Source organism: Juglans microcarpa x Juglans regia, chromosome 6D (assembly GCF_004785595.1).
Source record: "Juglans microcarpa x Juglans regia isolate MS1-56 chromosome 6D, Jm3101_v1.0, whole genome shotgun sequence".
In the NCBI taxonomy this organism is placed as follows: domain Eukaryota; kingdom Viridiplantae; phylum Streptophyta; class Magnoliopsida; order Fagales; family Juglandaceae; genus Juglans; species Juglans microcarpa x Juglans regia.
Window position 1 is genome coordinate 31,690,822 of NC_054604.1, and position 17,047 is coordinate 31,707,868.

Below are 17,047 nucleotides of genomic sequence, written 5' to 3' on the forward strand. Positions count from 1 at the left end.
CTTCCAAACTAATTAGTGGCATTTTGAAGGATATTATAATGGACTGAAATCTACTAGCCATCTTAACCAAAAGAACATGAAAGTCCTGGAGTCCCTCAGAGAAGTTATATTATGGATAAGGGTTCACTCAAAACTTTTGGACTATATGGTGAGTGAGCTGTCGTAAAATTGGATAAAACTAAAGCTGCAATATGATTCTAGTTGACTGTACTAGATTAGAAACAATAAGCCAATTCCAAGTCAAGAGTTGGGTCCAATCTGACTTGGGCAAAGGTTCTGGGTCCGTTGGCTCTTAGAGCAGAGGGCAGCATGTGAGCCTGGCTTCAGAGCAGTGAAGGATCTCCTGCTCTCAACGGTGGAAGAATCTGATGCACTTTCCATGCACATGAACCAACTCATTTTTAAAAGCAATAAGTTGATGCATAGGAAATGATGCTGAACTAAAAGTATCAGGCCAAAACGTGCAAAACGCAACTACAGGAGTGAAAACAGTAAGCTAAAGTTTATTTCTGTTTCTTGGGTAGACCGTAGGTCACCCATTGCAATGCTACATGACATAATTGTTTTGTTTTTTTCCATGTAACTTTTGATACATATGAATGACGCTGTTAAGATTCAGAGGTCAAAGACAAGACGGAGGTAACTAGGAAGAATGGGTTGGTAATGCCTGACTACGGTGCTCACAAGTTAGCATCATTACCTGCCTTGTGCAGACCACACAGTCACGTTGTCAAAATCTTGTCTTGTAAGGGGCAAGTGCTTACCACCACTTACATGGGACATGCAAATGTCAGGTGTTCTTCATTTCTTTCCAGAACTTATTATTTAAATTTCCAAGAAGTAAAGGTTTGTACATTGACAATAGGTTTGTCTACTACAACTACAATAAGAATACACACCTTCAAAAGATTAAGGTCATCCCCCATGATTATGATATCTGAATCAGAATATGAGCGAGAAGGACCTCCATTAAGCAACACCCAAACATAGCCTTCCTGAATCAAGAACACATACAAAATTAGAACCTGAGTGAAAAGGGCCACAACAGATTAGAATTTGAGGATGTAAGCACACCAGCGATGCTCGACAGATGCTGAAAACCACAAGGTCTCTAAGAGTTTCATCAATTAAACCACATATATGGTTGAGAACCTGCATCAAGGAACCTTGTATCAATAGAAATTCACCCATGTAGAAGAAAACACTATTCAAACACTACAATTCAATTTTCAAAGCATTTCTATATGCAGACATTCACACAAACGGAGAAATTTTACTTCAATATCTTACAGTATCAATATGTGGAAGAACACTGTCCAATCGAGCACCTTCAACACTACCACGGTATAAAGAAAAGAGGAATGTATCTCTGAGATCCCAGAACACAACTCTCGCACCTAGAAATTAAACTTTAGTTGATTGTCCTCATAAGCACCAAAGCCAAGTATTTAGGGAAATTGCCATTCACAGACAGGCTTGTTAATACAAATAGATTTTATAACATTACCTGTAAGGTCACAAATTTTGCTGATAGCATCTGTCGCAGTATCCCCAATGCTGTTAAAGGTGATGACAAACAGTTCATCAAATGCTTCGCCACATGTTGATAGAGAACTCTCTGAAATTTCCTGAGGCTCTTCTTTAGCTGGACGAATTGTTAAGCAAGTATATATATCAAAAACTTCAGCAGTTAATAACTTTTCATCTCTCAAAAAGTAGTAAAAAATAAATAAAACTTAAAAAAGTAATATACTAGTCATTTAAGTTTGAGACCACAACTTGGAAAAAAAACCAGTGTATCATGAAGAATAAAATGCAATTTTTATTAATTTCTTATTACCTTAAAAAAAATGTTTTCAATTTTTATCGACAAGAAAGAAAAAGATTCTGTTTCAATATGTGTCAGTCTAGTAAATGCTATTTTGTACAAGTCTATATCATCATCCATTACAAACGCATATGGATGTTCTTTCCTGGTAAAGGTTTTAAACCATCAAACATTTGCAGATCTCGTGGTCAGAGAGGATCCCCATGCATGACAAAGCCAATGCATGTTACAGAAAATTTCATTGAATGGGACATGTGCAAAACCATGGAAATCATAAAATATTAGGTTTCTTAACCACGTAAAAAAAAAAAAAAAAAAAAAACAAAAAGAAGAAGAAATTACCCCATCCCTGACCAGCTGCAGGTCTGATTAGTGCCCAGGACTTTCTAATGCCATCCTCTAGTATGCCAATTTGTTTCTGAATATACTGCAGGAAGAAACAAAAGATAAGGGGAAAGAATTAAAAGTTGATGATATATTCATGCAGTATATTTTTAAGTTATGATAAAGGTATTTTTATCTAGGCCTGCTGGGCGGGCCCCCCCACATCCAGCCCGCCCGACCCATCCACCCCGAGCAGTCAATCCTCCAGCCCGCCCAACCCATCCGCCCCGAGCTGTCAATCCTCCAGCCCAAGCGAACAGGGCTGCATATGTGGGACGGGCAGAAGGTGGGACTGAAAAGTGTACCCCCGGCCAGGTGGGGGGGCGAGTAGTGGATTGGGTGGTTGCCCACCTGCATAGAGCAGGTAGCAGCCCTATTTTTATCCCAACTGTCTATCACCTGTCCTCAGTAACTATCAAGGCCACAAGAAGAATAAAAAAGAAAAAAAAAAATATAAGTTCTAAGAATAAACCTGAAAATTATGAAATGTGATACTATATTTGGTGTATAGCCAAACTTCTTATACTGAGTTTATTGGTACATTGCCAAACTTCTTCCAACATACATTTCTTTAACATTTCTAAAAGGTTGTTTTTTGGTTGATCAAATTCTCGTCACCAAAATAAAAGTGGAGATAACATGCGAAGGATGAGAGTTATATATGGTCCATCCAAATAAACACTTTTCTCTTGGACTTGTGTGATCAATGATGAGGAACATAAGAGTTATAAGAGTTGCACTTACTTTAAGAGTGTTTAACCTGATACAGAGTTTGGATATTGTTAATTCATTCAACTTTTTGCTCACGTCGTCCTCCAAAAGTTTATGCTGTAGCACCTTCTTCTTCATTATTGGAATAACTGTCTCCTCATAACAAGTTAAAGGAGGAGCCAAGGGATAGAGGTGATTCTTGTCAACTGCAGTATTTAAGGCAGTACGATAAAGATCAAACTCTCTCTAAAATAGATATTTCTAAACAAGCTCACATTAATCAACTCGACTTTGATAACATCCGAGAACATGCTCTGAAAACTTTTCAATTGCTTAGAACAATTGCTCGTCAAAGAAAATGTGCAGCTGCCGATTATTAAGGGGCACACAATAAGACCTAAAATTTCCAAAAAATATGAGAGTCTATGCACAGAACCTTCACTATTTGATGAATTCATGTGGATAAAATAAACTCATAACAAAATGATCAAGGATACCACATAGACGAAAAAGATCTTCCCAGAGAGATAGCATTTAAGAGTGCAAGCCAAAAGTGTAGGATAAGCAATCCCTAGCTTATGCGGTAACATTAAAAGATATAACTCCACTTAATTTCGTTTCCCACCCATAATACATTGGATAATCACAAATTCTAGTTCAACGAAAGATTCCAAGGGATCGCCCATCATAAATGCCAGTCTGCTAAAGATGAGGCAGTTCTGCTAACAACTAGTGGTATTTAAAAGTGGGCCATGTATATCAAACCAGATTTCCATTTTATCACATAAGCAAGCAGGGAATCCTGTCAAACTCTTCAAAGATGAGGCTTGAATCACAATTGACTGAACCGTCTCCTAAACTTATTTTGGGGGGAGCTTACATATATACATTTCTAAATCTCAAGTGCTGGAAATATTCTCAGCATCACACTAGATGTAAAAAAATGTTTCACATTTCTAGATATATCAGTCTCACCAGATAATCCAAAATTGATGAAGAAAGAGAAAGACAAATAAAGTCCTGGTATGGAAAAAGACACGATATATCTTTTAATTGGTAAGTTGTAAACATATCTTGGTGAGCCTTGAATCCAGGACAGATTTAGGAAATCTGTCTATGCATACTTGTGGTGGGCTTTAGGATGGAGCAGTTTAGGGCCTATTGCCATAGAAGAAATTAGAGATTGTTGAATGAATTAGGAAAAGGAACAATTAAGAAAAGAAGGAATATGGGCAGTTCCCTGAGGCAAACAGGTTGCAGGATTATAGAAAGAGAAATGATATTTGCAGTCCTAGAATGCACAATTACTGCACACTCCTTTTGAAAAAAGTGAGTAAATATAGAACTCACATGAAAAAATTAATTTTTTATTAGTGAACCCTACTCTTTTTCAAAAGGATTGCACGGCGCTTGCACAACCTTGATTGTATCTAACATTACCCTTACAGAAAACTTATGGGTTTGAGGGCTTCAAATATGTAAGAAAAAGGGAGACCCAAGACCTTCACCCAACAGCCTAACCAAAAAATAAAAAAGCATATCAAACCATTTTTTTTTAAATAGAAAACACAAAATGCATCTTTATAGTTGGTCACAATTTTCAGTTTACCAATAGAAAGTTAAGCAAAGGTCAAGGAAGTAAAACAAAAGGCAATATGCCCAATCTCAAATATGTTCCAAGACAATTGTACTTTACCTAGCTGGTTAAGCATTTTCAGCAAATAGGCATCCAGACTGTGAAAAATAACAGATAGCAGAGCTTGTAAATGTGTAATATCCATTAAAAGATTCAAGCCAAAGAATTGATCCACGGTCTGCAAGTTAAGGTAGATATAAGGGCCATGAATTGAAACAAGACAACAAGCTGCTCTACAATAAGTAATTAAATATAAAAACAAGAATGTCAGTAAAAATAAACCGCATAAAAAATTCAAAAGGAGATATAGTATTAACATGTGAAAGCCCATTGACATTTTTATCTTGTTCTTCTTTTGTAGGTTCTTTAGATTTCAATAGCAATAATTTTTTTATAAGTGATTCAATTTTATCAAGAGCACATTTGTCAAAAAAATTTTATAGAGTCCAAACGGTACCCAAGCACACAACACGTATACAGCAGGAGCACCTAAATAGAAAGAATCAGGAAACAAAAAGATAAAAAATCTAAACAACTGGAACTCAATAGCAATAATTACAACCTACAATGACCACTAGAACACGAAGATAGACATTTAAAAGTCAAAGAGAGCACTCGCCTACAAGAAGCTCAACTAAGCAACCTCCATAAAACTAAAAGAATGAAAAATCAATATTTAAATCCAATGGTTTTTTTCTTGCTTTTTGGACAAGATGCATCAAAATAATTGTTACAGTATAGTATTTACCTCTTCAATGATCCTAAAAACTTCAACTGCTGATGCAGCCAGTCTTTGCTGAGATGATAAAGGCTCCCATGCCTGCACAAGCCCAAAAACATATGGAAGGCAAAACATGCATAAAGAGACATAAATCTCCATTTTTTTATAGGTAATCAAGAGTTGTATTCATAACAAAATAAGGTATAGCCCAAGTACACAGGATGCATACATGAGAAGTTCCTAACTAGAGTTTACAACTGAAAATAGAAATCATGTACATTTAGCCCATTAAAATCAATGACCCCAGCCCATAAAAGGAAAACTTAAGCTCATCCATTGTCCTCTTGCAATCCTCAAAGCTTCTATCATTTCTCTCCCACCAAAGCTTATGTCTAACATAACTAAAAGCATAGCCTTTTCTTGTTCAGTTGTCATCTTCCTTTCTTATATTTTCTTCCTTAAAACTAATACTAAACCAGGTGGTCATCCAATTACATATTTTTTCTACGTAGATGGCCACCCGATTAATAACCAAAATTTTAAATGAAACCATTACTCAGTATGGAACCGACCTCAAGATCAAATACACGTCCAGTCCATTCCAGGATACGTGAATTCTGAGCAATCACCCACTCAAGAATTAATGGTTTAGCAACTTCTCCAATCTGCAGATGCAGGAACGAAACAACAACTGATTTTCTCACCTTTTTATCTAAATTAGGCTGAGGCAGATCAAGCATATTTTTTGATAAAAACTCTGTAGCAAAAAAATAATATCAAATTACAATTATCAGCTCAAGCACGGAATCAATCATCTGAGCACCATCATTAGCCTGTTCTTTGTAACATCAAACCCAGAAGCATACAAATGCAACATCAAACCCAGGAGCATACAAATGCATACTAAACATAGTGTAATGCTATCAAGTTCCTGAACATAAGCAGTATTTATTCCCCGAAAACAGCATGATCATCTGAACATCACTTCGCATGGAGAACATATGAGATTCAACACACATGTTAGACGCAATTGAAGCAGAGTTGAAGCGTGCAAATGGAAAAGAATTTTTAGTAGGTTAAACTATAGAATTTTAGTTGCTTGCTGAAATACTTTTTAGAGTTTGGTTTTGGGATTTTTGTAACCCCTAAACTCCTTTCTATAAAAGGTGTTCATCCGAATAAGTGAGGGTCTTAAATAAAAGTTGGGGGTACTGTCCTCTTTCTTTAAAAAAAATGGCAATGAAATTTTGTTGACTTATATAAGGTTATCTATAAATTAAAGAATTAACCTCCAGAACAGAATCACCACTATCATTGTTGCACAACAAACTGAAACAAAACATGAACATATGCCCAACAGGAAAGAGTAAAATGGTGTTAATAGCAACTGAATTAGAGAAACACATACAGTTAATTATTTGGGTGATAGTAATGACACATACGCAACTCTTTACATTTCTCTTTACAAGTCTTTGTAAATTAAAATGTGGCTACGTGAAATTTGAAATTCAAATCATGTGGAAAACCCAAAATTAAAAAAAAAAAAAATTTTTATAAAATGGCATTGTCACATGGACTGATTGTTGTGAAATCACCACTTGTCCCAACAGCTTAAGTTGATGGAAAGAGGTAGATTCAATCATTTATATTTGTCTTAATACTCCCCCCCGTAATAAGTGGGCCCAACATATGAAATATTTAATTAAATTGAATAGAGTGTAGAGTCAGGATCCGAACACAGAACCTGGCTCTAATACCATGTGAAATCACCATTTGTCCCAAAAGCTCAAACTAATGGGAAAAGGTAGATTTAATCATTTATATTTAATATTTATCTTAAAACATTTGGAAAAGTAAGGTGCCACCTGGAATTGTTTTCTTCGGTTGGACTGCATCTCTTGGGAAAATATTGATTATGGACAATTTGAGAAAGTAAGGACTTTTCATGATGGATTGGTGCTACATGTGTAAGAAGAGTGGTTAGTCTGTGGATCATCTTTTACTTCATTGTGAGGTGGTGAGGATGTTATTAACTGAGATTTTTAACAAGATTGGAATTGCATGGATGATGCTTAAGAGGGTGGTAGATTTGTTCGCTTGCGGATGTATGGATAATAATTCATTTATGTATCATGTGGTGTCTCTGGCTTGAAAGGAATGACCAAAGCTTTGAAGATAGGGACTGCTGTCTGGATGAGCTTAGAAGTTTCTTCTCCCATAATTTATTTCTTTGGGCCTTTGCCAGTGTTTTTGATGGAGCCAGCTTACATGATTTTCTTGTATCACTTTCTAGCTCCTAACTTGTAATTAGGTGTTCATTGTTGTATACTTCTTGTATACTTGGGCTGTGCCTGTTTACTAGTTTCGATAACATTTTAGAATACTCATCAAAAAAATATTTATCTTAACAGCTGTAAAATAGTTGTGTCTATATCATTATTCCTTTGGGTAGTAAATGTAAATGAAAAAATGTATAGCAGTTCATAACCAAGGGACATAACAACGAATGTTGCAAACAAAACCATACTGTAAAGTTGTAACAAAAAATTATGAATATATGTACTTGGAATCAAGGCACTGATATTTCTCACGTTCAAAAAAAAAAAAAAAAAAAGAGAAGAAAAGAATATCAAACCGGATAGTGGTCCAGCTCATGGTTGAGATGGTCATGCTGCCTATTTACTTCACAAGCAGAAATATATAGCTGAGTCAGGTCATGGTCCAACAAACAAGCAGCTGAAAGCACTGATCTGACCTCTTCAGAAAGAGATGACACCCCCCCAAGAAATGGTTTCTAAGAAGTGAGAAACACCATAGCCAGAAAAATACAGCAAATTAATAAATATAAACCAGCAGCAATATGAGAGAACTCATTTTTGTTAAACAAATAAAGAAACTGACCAGTTTTTCCCCATAAATCTGGTGCAATAGCTTGGCAGCAATCATTCCAGATTCAGGGCACCAATGACATAGTGCCGGGAAGAACACATTGAACTCTCTCTGAGCAATCAATCTTAGCTCATTTGCAAGCAGGGCCAAAGGATGTGTCCTTACCACCTTAGACTCAAGATCTATGGTATTTGCTACCTATCAGTATAATCATATCCATTTTATCCAACAGTAATGGGCAAGCATAACATATATAACCATAAATAAACAAATTTTAGGTGAAACGAAACATTTGACTCACCCGGCTATATGCGGATTTTATTGATCTCTCCACATATGTTTTCAGTTTTCTCGTTGCACTCTCATTCATAGCATTCAAGCTAATTAACTGCATAAAATACAAGTGATTGATCCAATTATCTTAGTCAATATGACTAGATTCAGAAGGGTTGTCATTAGGATGTTATGAGAGTAACTACTTTCCAGCAACATGAAGAACAAGATTCAGCAGAACTCAAACCCTTGTTTTTCATTCATGAGGAACATGTCAAAACCGAGGAAAAAGTGGGGGCACCTCATCACATAGTAAAGGAAGAAAAGAAAGGCGAAAAACACCCAGTCCCATCCATAATACCATCTATCACTTCTAAAAAACTTCTTGCAATGAGGTTAGCAATTGTTAAAGAGGGCACACTCTTATACTTCTATTTATTAATTATAAGCACCCAACCTCTTGTTCAAACTTTTTTTCTTCAAACTTTGTTTCATTGATTGATTGTAATAGACTTCAATGGCATGAACATACATGATTTCCTTGTATCTTTAGATACCCATGCCTAGGTGTTGCTCTTGTATATGTCCCGAGTACTTGGCTTCGCCTTTCTTTAATAAAATTCGAATTAAAAAAAAAAAAAAGAGTACCCAACCTCTTTGCATCGAAATTCATGAAATTCAATTCTTCCAGTTGATAACAAGACCATCATAAAAAGGATAGGCGGCATGAAAACAACACGTGGAACCCACAAAACCAACAACCAACAAGGTCCTTTAACCCATAAGAAGAGAACGAGAAATTCCTACATTGCAAAGGAAACAACCCACAATCTAGCAGCTGCCGGACAATACCAAGGAGATGGAGCAACTCTCTCCTCAGAATATAGACAAAGAAGATCCATTGACCAAAACCAAGAGTCTTAAGATTTTTTACTATGAAAACCGTCTAGAGCATCCATCCAGTCATACAAAATCTCAAGATCAAGGATGCAAGTCTGCAACAGTCTCCTGGAAGAGAATAGCCATCCAAAGATGCAAAATTTTGAGGAAGAAAGTAACTAAGAGATGACCCTTCCTATGAAGGATCTATCATATTCATTGTTGATACTCAACATGTGGCCCATCGAGAAAAATCAATTTCATCTAGAAGATTAGCATATTTACCAACTGCATACAGTAGATTGGGCCTCTAACCAATTTTGAAGGAAGGCTAGCAAAGTCAAGTAATCAACCGTCACTCAAATAACCAAAATCAATTGAATTACTAGTTTATTTTCTCCCTCCCTTCCTCCTGTGAAAATGGGTGTATTAGATCTCTCATTAATTTTGAATCAAGGGAGGCTAGTGAAGTACATGTAAAATATGTTATTGTCGGATTTCTAAGTTAGGAAACTCTGTTTTAAATATTTTGAATTTCTAGGAGATAGATTAGGAAGTTCTATTTTTAGATAAAATCTGAAATAACTATTTCAGATTTTAAATATTTCTGTTTCCTGTTTTATAGCCTAGAAATTTGCTGATTTGATTTACTGATTAGGTGGCCTTCCTGAGTGGCCTTCCTCTTCTATTTATATTGTAATCGTTTCTGTTGGAAAATAATAAGAATGATTATTCTTCTTCTCAAGAAAACTACATGGTATCAGAGCCAGGTTCTCTTTTCCTATTTTCTCCTTTCTTCTGATGATGTCATATAAGGCAGCGATGACCGGCGCCCTAAGTAATCCTATCGTCTCTTCAGACTCTTCTGGTATTTCCGAGACAATTCCACCCAATTCCACTATCCAATTCCACTATCCCTCCCACGCATGTCTCTGCTGATTCCTATTCCCAGAATTCAGCTCCTTATCTCACAGCTACAAAACTCAATGGGCACAACTATCTCGAGTGGGCTCAGTCCGTCAAATTGGCAATCGATGGCAGAGGCAAGTTTGGGCATTTGACTGGCGAAATATCAAAACCTGCCACTGGTGACCCTAATAAAAAAAAATGGCAGTCAGAAAATTCTCTTGTTATTGCTTGGCTCATCAATTCCATGGAACCTACCATTGGAAAACCTCACTTATTTCTTCCCACTGCTCAAGATGTCTGGGAGGCTGTTCGAGATCTTTATTCAGACCTGGAGAATTCTTCTCAAATTTTTGAGTTGAAAACTCGACTTTGGAAATCCAAGCAAAATGATCGCGATGTTACGACTTATTACAACGAATTGGTAACGTTATGGCAGGAACTTGATCAGTGTTATGAGGATGTTTGGGAAAATTCGAATGACTATGCTCGTCACAAGAAGAGAGAGGAAAACGACAGGGTTTACATGTTCTTAGCTGGTCTTACTCGAAGTTTGGACGAGGTATGAGGTCGCATTCTCGGCAGGCAACCATTGCCCTCTATCCGGGAAGTTTTTTCTGAAGTTAGACGTGAGGAGTCCAGAAGGAAAATCATGTTGCGCAATACCGAACTGGTTTAATCATGGATCCTGAAAATTCTGCTCTTGTGTCAAAGAGTGTTGATTCTGACAATGACGGGCGTAATAAACCAAGGTGTGAGCATTGCAAAAAACCATGGCATAAGAAGGAGACGTGCTGGAAGCTTCATGGTAAACCTGCAAATTGGAAGCCAAAATCCAAACGAGATGGCCATGCCTACCAAGTCACTGCTGAAGAGACTCAGGAGCCTTCTACCAACTCAGATGCAGTACCTTTTACCAAGGAACAATTAGAGCACCTGTACAAATTATTTCAATCTCCAAAGCTGTCCTTAACACCGTCTTGTTCTTTCGTACAGAAGGGTAACACTCTTGCTCATGCATTTTTAGGTGTTATTCCTAATTCTATTCATTCTTGGATAATTGATTCCGGTGCAACTGATCATATGATTGGTTGCTCCAAATTATTCTCATCCTATAGTCCGTGTGCAGGCAATAAAAGGGTCAAAATTGCAGATGGTTCACTCTCGGTAATTGCCGGGATAGGAACTATCAAACTCACTTCGTTGTTAACACTCCATGATGTGCTCCACGTTCCTAATTTGTCTTGCAATTTGTTGTCCATCAGTAAAATTACCTCTAATCACCAGTATCAAGCTAATTTCTATTCTTCCTTTTGTGAATTTCAGGACTTGACCACGGGGAGGATGATTGGCAGTGCTAAGGAAAAAGATGGACTCTATTATTTTGAAGATGGACCTAACTCGAGTAGACAATGTCAAAATACTTGCTTAAATTCTATTTCTGTTTCTAAGGAAAATGATATTCTGTTATGGCATTATAGGTTAGGCCATCCTAGTTTTCAGTATTTAAAATACTTGTTTCCCAATTTATTTCGGAATAAAAGTCCAACTTCTTTTCAATGTGAAGTTTGTCAATTTGCTAAACATCATCGTGCATCTTTTTCTACCTAACCCTACAAACCAACTACTCCATTTACTGTCATTCATAGTGACATATGGGGCCCTTGTAGAACATCTACTCATTTTGGAAAAAAATGGTTGTGACCTTTATTGATGATCACACGAGATTAAGTTGGGTTTATTTGATGACGGAAAAATCTGAAGTCAAACAAATTTTCAAAACTTTTTACACCATGGTACACACAATTTCAAAAAAACATTCAGATATTGCAGAGTGATAATGGTCGAGAATATTTCAAAAACATTTTGGGCTAGTTTTTTCTTGAAAAAGGAATTGTTCATCAAAGCTCTTGTGTCGACACTCCACAACAGAATGGTGTGGCTGAAAGAAAGAACAAACACTTATTGGAAGTAGCTCGGGCTTTACTTTTTACCAGTCAAGTACCTAAATATCTTTGGGGTGAAGCCATTCTTACTGCTACATATCTAATAAATAGAACGCCGAATAAGGTTTTAAGCTTTGCAACACCTTTTGATGTTTTTCATAAGTGTTATCCAACAAATCGGCTTTCTTCTTCTTTACCACTAAAGATATTTGGTTGTACCGCTTTTGTTCATATCCATAGTAATAATCGAGGAAAACTTGAACCCCGAGCCACAAAATGTGTGTTTGTTGGCTATGCTCCCACTCAAAAGGGGTATAACTGTTTTGAACCTACTTCAAAAAAAATGTTTGTTACCATGGATGTTACCTTTTTGAATTACTTCCATATTTTATGCCTCATCTTCAGGGGGGAACCAAAACAAAGATTCGGCTGGTTTTCATGATTTTTTTCAAACTGAAAATTTGCCAAATGATCCTTCTCCAGACCTGATTATTCACCCTGAAAACCCAAGCTTTATTATACCAGGGGAAAATGAGTCCAGTTGTTTAGATACTGAAAAGGCAGGTCTCCCTCCAGTGCCATCTCATGATGTTCACAAAGGAGAGACAGAAACTGAAAACATAGCATTGGTACCATTTGACATTGTCTACTCGCGACAGAAGACAACTCGAAAGAAAGAGTCTTCCAATCCTTTGCACTGCCCAGAATCCGTAATTCCTCTAGGTAATGTCCTCACTGAACCCTTACCTCATGTTCAACCTATTTCATCTTCTAGTTCTGAACCCGAGTCTGAGTCTAATCCTGAGGTTGATGATTCTGAACTTCCCATTGCTGTCCGGAAGGGTGTGAGATCTTGCACCCAACATCCATTATCCAATTATGTGTCATATGAAAATCTCTCACCTGTTTTTTGTGCTTTTACCTCACAATTGTCTTGTATGGAGATCCCTAATACTGTGCAGGATGCTCTAAAAATTCCTGAGTGGAAGGAGGCTATTTTCGAGGAGATGAAAGCTCTTGAAAAAAATGGTACATGGGAGTTAGTTGATCTACCAAGAGGAAAAACAACTGTAGGGAGTAAATGGGTGTTTACAGTCAAGTATAAATCTGATGGCTCTCTAGAACGGTATAAAGCTCGATTGGTTGCCAAGGGATTCACTCAGACCTATGGCATTGATTACTTAGAGACATTCGCCCCAGTTGCAAAACTAAACACTGTAAGAGTTCTTTTATCACTTGCTGCTAATTGTGACTGGCCTTTGTAACAGTTGGACGTAAAAAATGCATTTCTCAATGGAGGTCTGGAGGAAGAAGTGTACATAGATGCACCTCCAGGATTTGGTGAAAATTTTGGCACAAAAGTGTGTAAACTGAAAAAGTCCTTATATGGGTTAAAACAATCACCAAGAGCCTGGTTTGAGAAATTCACTCAGTTTGTTAAAGGTCAGGGGTATACTCAAGGGCAAAGTGATCATACGATGTTTACAAGACATTCACAGGATGGGAAAATAACAATTCTGATTGTGTATGTAGATGATATAATTCTCACTGGAGATGACGCACTTGAGATGAACCGATTGAAGACTTCCCTCTCATCAACATTTGAGATCAAGGACTTAGGACCTCTGAGGTATTTCCTTGGAATGGAGGTTGCTAGGTCGAAGAAAGGGATTGTTGTCTCTCAACGGAAGTATGTTCTTGACCTCCTTAAAGAAACTGGGATGAACGGGTGTAGGCCAGCAGACACTCCAATTGATCCAAATCAGAAACTTGGAGATGACAAGGAAGGTGATCCAGTGAATACAACTCAGTACCAAAAGTTGGTGGGAAAGTTAATTTACTTATCACATACACGGCCCGATATTGCTTTTGCTGTGAGTTTGGTAAGTCAGTTTATGCACTCACCATATGAGAAACATCTTGAAGCAGTTTATCGGATTCTTAGGTACTTGAAAAGTACACCAGGCAAGGGTTTACTCTTCCAAAAGACCACACAACAGAACATAGAGGCATACACTGATGCAGATTAGGCAGGCTCAGTTATTGACAGGAGATCCACGTCAGGATACTGTACTTATGTCTGGGGAAATATGGTCACATGGCGAAGCAAGAAACAAAATATGGTTGCAAAGAGCAGTGCTGAGGCAGAATATAGGGCTATGGCTATCGGTGTTTGTGAGATGCTATGGCTGAAGAGAATCCTTGAAGAGCTAAGGATGGCAGTGAACATGCCAATGAAGTTATATTGTGACAACAAAGCTGCCATAAGTATTGCTCAAAATCCAGTACAACATGATCGCACCAAGCATGTAGAGATTGACAGACACTTCATAAAGGAGAAGATTGATAGTGGCGCTGTTTGCATGCCCTTTGTTCCTACTACTCAACAAATAGCCGATATCTTCACTAAAGGACTTTTCAGACCTAATTTTGAGTTCTTTGTAAACAAGTTGGGCATGATAGATATCTACGCTCCAACTTGAGGAGGGGGTGTCGGATTTCTAGGAAATAAGTTAGGAAACTCTGTTTTAAATATTTTGAATTTCTAGGAGATAGATTAGGAAGTTCTATTTTTAGATAAAATCTGAAATAACTATTTCAGATTTTAAATATTTCTGTTTCCTGTTTTATAGCCTAGAAATTTGCTGATTTGATTTACTGATTAGGTGGCCTTCCTGATTTGGTGGCCTTCCTCTTCTATTTATATTGTAATCGTTTCTGTTGGAAAATAATAAGAATGATTATTCTTCTTCTCAAGAAAACTACAGTTATCAAGACAGTCGTTTTTTTAAAACGCTTATAATTTTAATAATGGAAACCTATGAATGTAGCCCAAGTACACAGGGAATTAAAAAAATCAAAGTTACTAGTTTATTCTTTTTTTCCCTCCCTCCCTACTGCCTACAGTGAAAATGTTTGCATCCCTATCCACATTTTGAGGGAGGCCAGGAAAATCAAGCTACAACATTTTACCAAAATCATTTGAAGTTTGCAAGCTTATTCTGTCCCTCAATATCCAAGACATTAAGAAGTTTCAAGGATTTGAATTCATCTCCATAAAGTTTTTCCTTCAATTTCTAAATGCAAGTAGCAAAGATATATTAAAAGAGGTCAAGGGGTGTTTACGGGGATAGAACATGCACACCCATGAATGAAAAAGAAAAAATTATTAAGGTTTAAAAGGTAGCAGGGCATAGACTACAAAATATTTATCAAAAACCAACTGCCTGAAAAAGAAATATGTTTCATTTAAACAGTGGATCCTGCAAGCAGTATACATTTCCTTCCACTACCACAAATGAATGCGAACTCACACTGCAGCAAAACAAACCTTGATATCGCCAAGATCTCCAGGAGTAAGAATGCCAACTGCTGAGACCAGGTTGATCATCCTCGTAAAGTCATCAGGTTTCTGAAACAAGAATCTTATAAGTAGAAGGAACACCTGTGAATATAAACTTTGAAGGATCCAACGAAAATAAGTCAAAAGTGACAAACATGAGCATTCAAGTTCATATTAGTCAGAACAAAAATACATAGGGTTTAGCAAAAATAAACAAATAAATTAGGCAAACAGTCGAGAAGTGGAGTCCATACACTTAAATTGGAACAATGGAATAAAACAATCTGGAAAACTATTGAAGAATAGAAATTGACCTGACTGAAATGTAGATGATAGTCTTGCAGCTTACTGTCACACCAACTGCTTATTGAGAAGAAAATGGCCTGCACCAAACTTAACTTCCTTTCACTGCCATTGCATTGCCTTGAACATGTTAGGCTATCCATGTAATGCTCCTGCCCATCATTATTTTCGGCAGATATAACCTTCTGCAACTCCAGAAGTGCATAATCTAATAGCGCAGCTTCATCTGTCCCTACATACTTCAATAGGGAGAATTGCAAAGACTAAATACTAAAATCATACTGAAGCATAGTGCAATAATGTGTTTTTACAAATGAGCATATAACTACTGCAAATATTTTATTTTATTTTTTTACAAGTAAAAAGAAATTTTATTCAACAAATGTAATAGGCGAAGCCCATGTAAACAAGAAGTATACAAAAGAAAACACCTAATTACATTCTAAGAAGGGGAAAAAGATGACAGAAAATCATGAGCTGAAGCTCCATCAAGCCCTAAAGCAGAAAACCATTGCAATAAAGAAAATACAAAGAATTTCCAGATTTCCTCCATAGTGCGCTCCTTATTATTAAAGCATCGCTCGTTCCTTTCCCACCAAATACACCACATGAGACACAAAGGAACCATATTCCACACCACAGCCACTTGTTTAGAACTACAAAGCCCCATCCCGCACGCAAGTCCACTACTTTCATCGGCATCACCCAAACCAGCCCAACCCTACTGAACACACCATCCCACAATGCCTTTGCCACCTCATAGTGCAAAAGTAAATGATCCACAGATTCCTCATGTTTCTTACACATGAAGCACCACTTCATAATAACAAAACCCCGCTTTCTCAAATTATCGATCGTCAAAATGTCTCCAAGTGATGCTGTCCATATGAAAAACTCTACTTTGGAAGGCACATGAGACCTCCAAATACGCTTCCATGGAAAAGGAGAACAATGCTGAACAAACAATACCTTGTAATAAGACCATACCGAGAACTTTTTACTACCCGTATGCTTCCATGTCAAATTATCCCTCTCACTACCCCCAACCTGCAAGGAATATAGGAAGCTGAAAAAATCAGACACCTCACCAAGTTCCCAGTCCTGTACAGCTCTAGTAAAACCAACATCCCACTGCAAGATTCCACTAGAATGGACTAACACAACAGAAACAGGCATACTGATGAGCTGCTATAAGAAAGATAACCAGAGCACACCAAGTATCAAACCA

At 37.1% G+C, this 17,047-nt stretch overlaps 1 protein-coding gene across 3 annotated transcripts in view; it reads right to left on the bottom strand.

Moving 5' to 3' along the window:
• The window catches only part of LOC121234157 (protein unc-13 homolog), a 35,802-nt gene that overhangs the window by 1,796 nt on the left and 16,959 nt on the right, over positions 1–17,047 (bottom strand). For all 3 annotated transcript variants that reach the window (XM_041129982.1, XM_041129981.1, XM_041129984.1), the window contains 14 exons: positions 15,831–16,058; positions 15,505–15,585; positions 8,471–8,557; positions 8,182–8,367; positions 7,916–8,074; positions 5,853–5,945; positions 5,308–5,379; positions 4,620–4,737; positions 2,957–3,129; positions 2,171–2,255; positions 1,508–1,645; positions 1,291–1,397; positions 1,075–1,152; positions 900–995 (listed from right to left, as the gene is read on the bottom strand). In XM_041129982.1, the coding sequence (XP_040985916.1) occupies positions 900–995; positions 1,075–1,152; positions 1,291–1,397; positions 1,508–1,645; positions 2,171–2,255; positions 2,957–3,129; positions 4,620–4,737; positions 5,308–5,379; positions 5,853–5,945; positions 7,916–8,074; positions 8,182–8,367; positions 8,471–8,557; positions 15,505–15,585; positions 15,831–16,058 (1,701 nt within the window). The remainder of the gene's footprint in view (positions 1–899; positions 996–1,074; positions 1,153–1,290; positions 1,398–1,507; positions 1,646–2,170; positions 2,256–2,956; positions 3,130–4,619; positions 4,738–5,307; positions 5,380–5,852; positions 5,946–7,915; positions 8,075–8,181; positions 8,368–8,470; positions 8,558–15,504; positions 15,586–15,830; positions 16,059–17,047) is intronic.